The sequence below is a fragment of the Bolinopsis microptera genome, chromosome 12 (assembly GCF_026151205.1).
Source record: "Bolinopsis microptera isolate Bmic1 chromosome 12, MBARI_Bmic_1.0, whole genome shotgun sequence".
Taxonomy (NCBI): Eukaryota; Metazoa; Ctenophora; class Tentaculata; order Lobata; family Bolinopsidae; genus Bolinopsis; species Bolinopsis microptera.
Window position 1 is genome coordinate 8,437,225 of NC_087083.1, and position 1,952 is coordinate 8,439,176.

General features: G+C 42.4%; 1 protein-coding gene across 1 annotated transcript; it reads right to left on the bottom strand.

Moving 5' to 3' along the window:
• Positions 1 to 394: 394 nt before the first annotated feature.
• Positions 395 to 1,633, bottom strand: LOC134824554 (type-1 angiotensin II receptor-like). Its single transcript, XM_063836462.1, has one exon. It carries the CDS (start codon positions 1,592 to 1,594, stop codon positions 458 to 460), a length of 1,137 nt encoding a protein of 378 aa, XP_063692532.1. The 5' UTR covers positions 1,595 to 1,633; the 3' UTR covers positions 395 to 457.
• Between the last annotated feature and the right edge of the window lie 319 nt (positions 1,634 to 1,952).

The following is a 1,952-nucleotide window of genomic DNA, read 5'->3' on the forward strand; positions in this document are numbered from 1 at the left end:
AAATGCGATACTACTACCTTCTATCACCCAATATTTATACCTAGAACACTAGATCGGCTCACTCCCCTTGCAAGCCTTTGACACGTACGTCTCACATCCCTTGATACGAGAACCCCCCTTTAGCAAGAGCTCCCGACCCTTATGTGATCTACGAGTCGAGCAGTCAGATCATGTTTACTTCTTAATGAACAGCTATGTTGTACAGAATTGACATGTGAACTCTACCCAGTATCTAGCCTATTTCTGGGCCAATTAAATTCTACAGATGGATCACATCACTAATTATACGTCACTAATTGGTGACGTGATCTGACTCCTCTTTGGGGGCCGGATCAGTTTTCGGCCCCAAAGTCTCCCAGTGGGTCACCTAGACCACGCTGGTCACATAGACCACACTGGTCACCTTGATCACACTGATCACCTTGACCACACTGGTCACCTAGACCACACTGGTCACCTAAACAACGCTGGTCTCTTGACAACGCTGTAACATTACCTGACGGACAGCTCGCGGTGTTACAGGAGAAGATAAGCCCAACTTTAGAGCCAGCTGTCTGAGTTTAGTGGAGAGGAACTCTCTAAAGCTCCTCACAGTTAGATAGTACACGAACACGTTAGCCACGATGTTAATGTTTAAACAGAAGGTAACAGCACGTTTAACAGAGCTGCTGGGTTGTACTGATGACCCGTGCACCAAGATGAGAACCATGTCTGGAAGATGGGACACCAGGAATATTACAGTCGTTATGGTGACAGTCAGGATTCCATGCCAACGAACAGGTCGGCCGTGTCTTACAGCAGATTGTTTAGCTTTGTAGAGCATAAGAATGGACGTTGTTACGAGAATGAATAGAACAACGACTGGTATGAAGTAAGCTAACACTTTTGTAAACATTATGAATCCAGGTGGCAAACGTTTGCGGTCAGCGTGAGGAAGAATATACATGCAGATGTAGTAGTCGTAGTGAAAATAAAGGGATTTCATGTTCACGAACATCATGAAAAGCAGCTGATTAGGCAGTATAAACGCACATATAAGCCAGAAAATGATGCAAATAACATGGGATCTCTTCTTAGACCATGTCCGGGTCCGCAGAGGAAACTGAACGATCAACAGCTTAAAAGTAGACAGAATACAAGTCAACATATACGTAGCAGGCGTGCAAATAAAGATAACCTCCTGGGTCACCAAACACAGGAACTTTCCCATCACCCACCCATCTGCAGCCACTAAACTAACAATAGTAGGGATCATCTTGAAGACTGTCTGCATGAGGTCACTAACCGCTAGATGCTGAATAACCACCACTATAACACGGTGCAGCTTTATAGCTTTAAACCTTGTGGCTCCTATTAAGATAATGGAGTCCCCAATGAGAGAGAAGGATACGAATATCACGTGGAATATGATCCAGAGGAGTCTCTCTCTGTTTCCGGGGGTGTCGCCTATTTCTCCTATCGGGTGTTGGGGATGTCCGGCAGATCCTGCATGTTCGGAAGTGTAACTGTAGGTGTAGGTAGAGTATGTGGTGTGAAAGGATGTGGTGGTGTTATCGTTTTGCGTCCAAACAACAGGGATACTCGGCTCTGACATCCTTATATAGGAGAATTTAGAAGACTCAATGATGGTATTTCAATGATGGTATTTAACGAGTCACTAAGTAAAGTTTAATATTTTAGTTCAAAGTTTTCTACGCGAGAATCAAAAGTTGAGTAGTTATATTTTTTAATTAACACAAATGTTTTAAAATTCAAATATTCAGACCACCCTCTCTGAAGGTAGCTTTCTAATGAAGGTCGTCCCCGATAAACGCCACAGTCTAACAAACGGTCAAAACCGAAACAGAATAAGCATATAAATAATAAAATCCTTTTAATAATAGCAATATATCTTGTATTTATCCTAGTAATATATAACAGTATTAAATAATAACCCATGAGGCTAACAAACA

Excerpts from the sequence above, each read along its gene's own strand:
- LOC134824554 (XM_063836462.1), bottom strand. The coding sequence starts at position 1,594 with ATGTCAGAGCCGAGTATCCCTGTTGTTTGGACGCAAAACGATAACACC.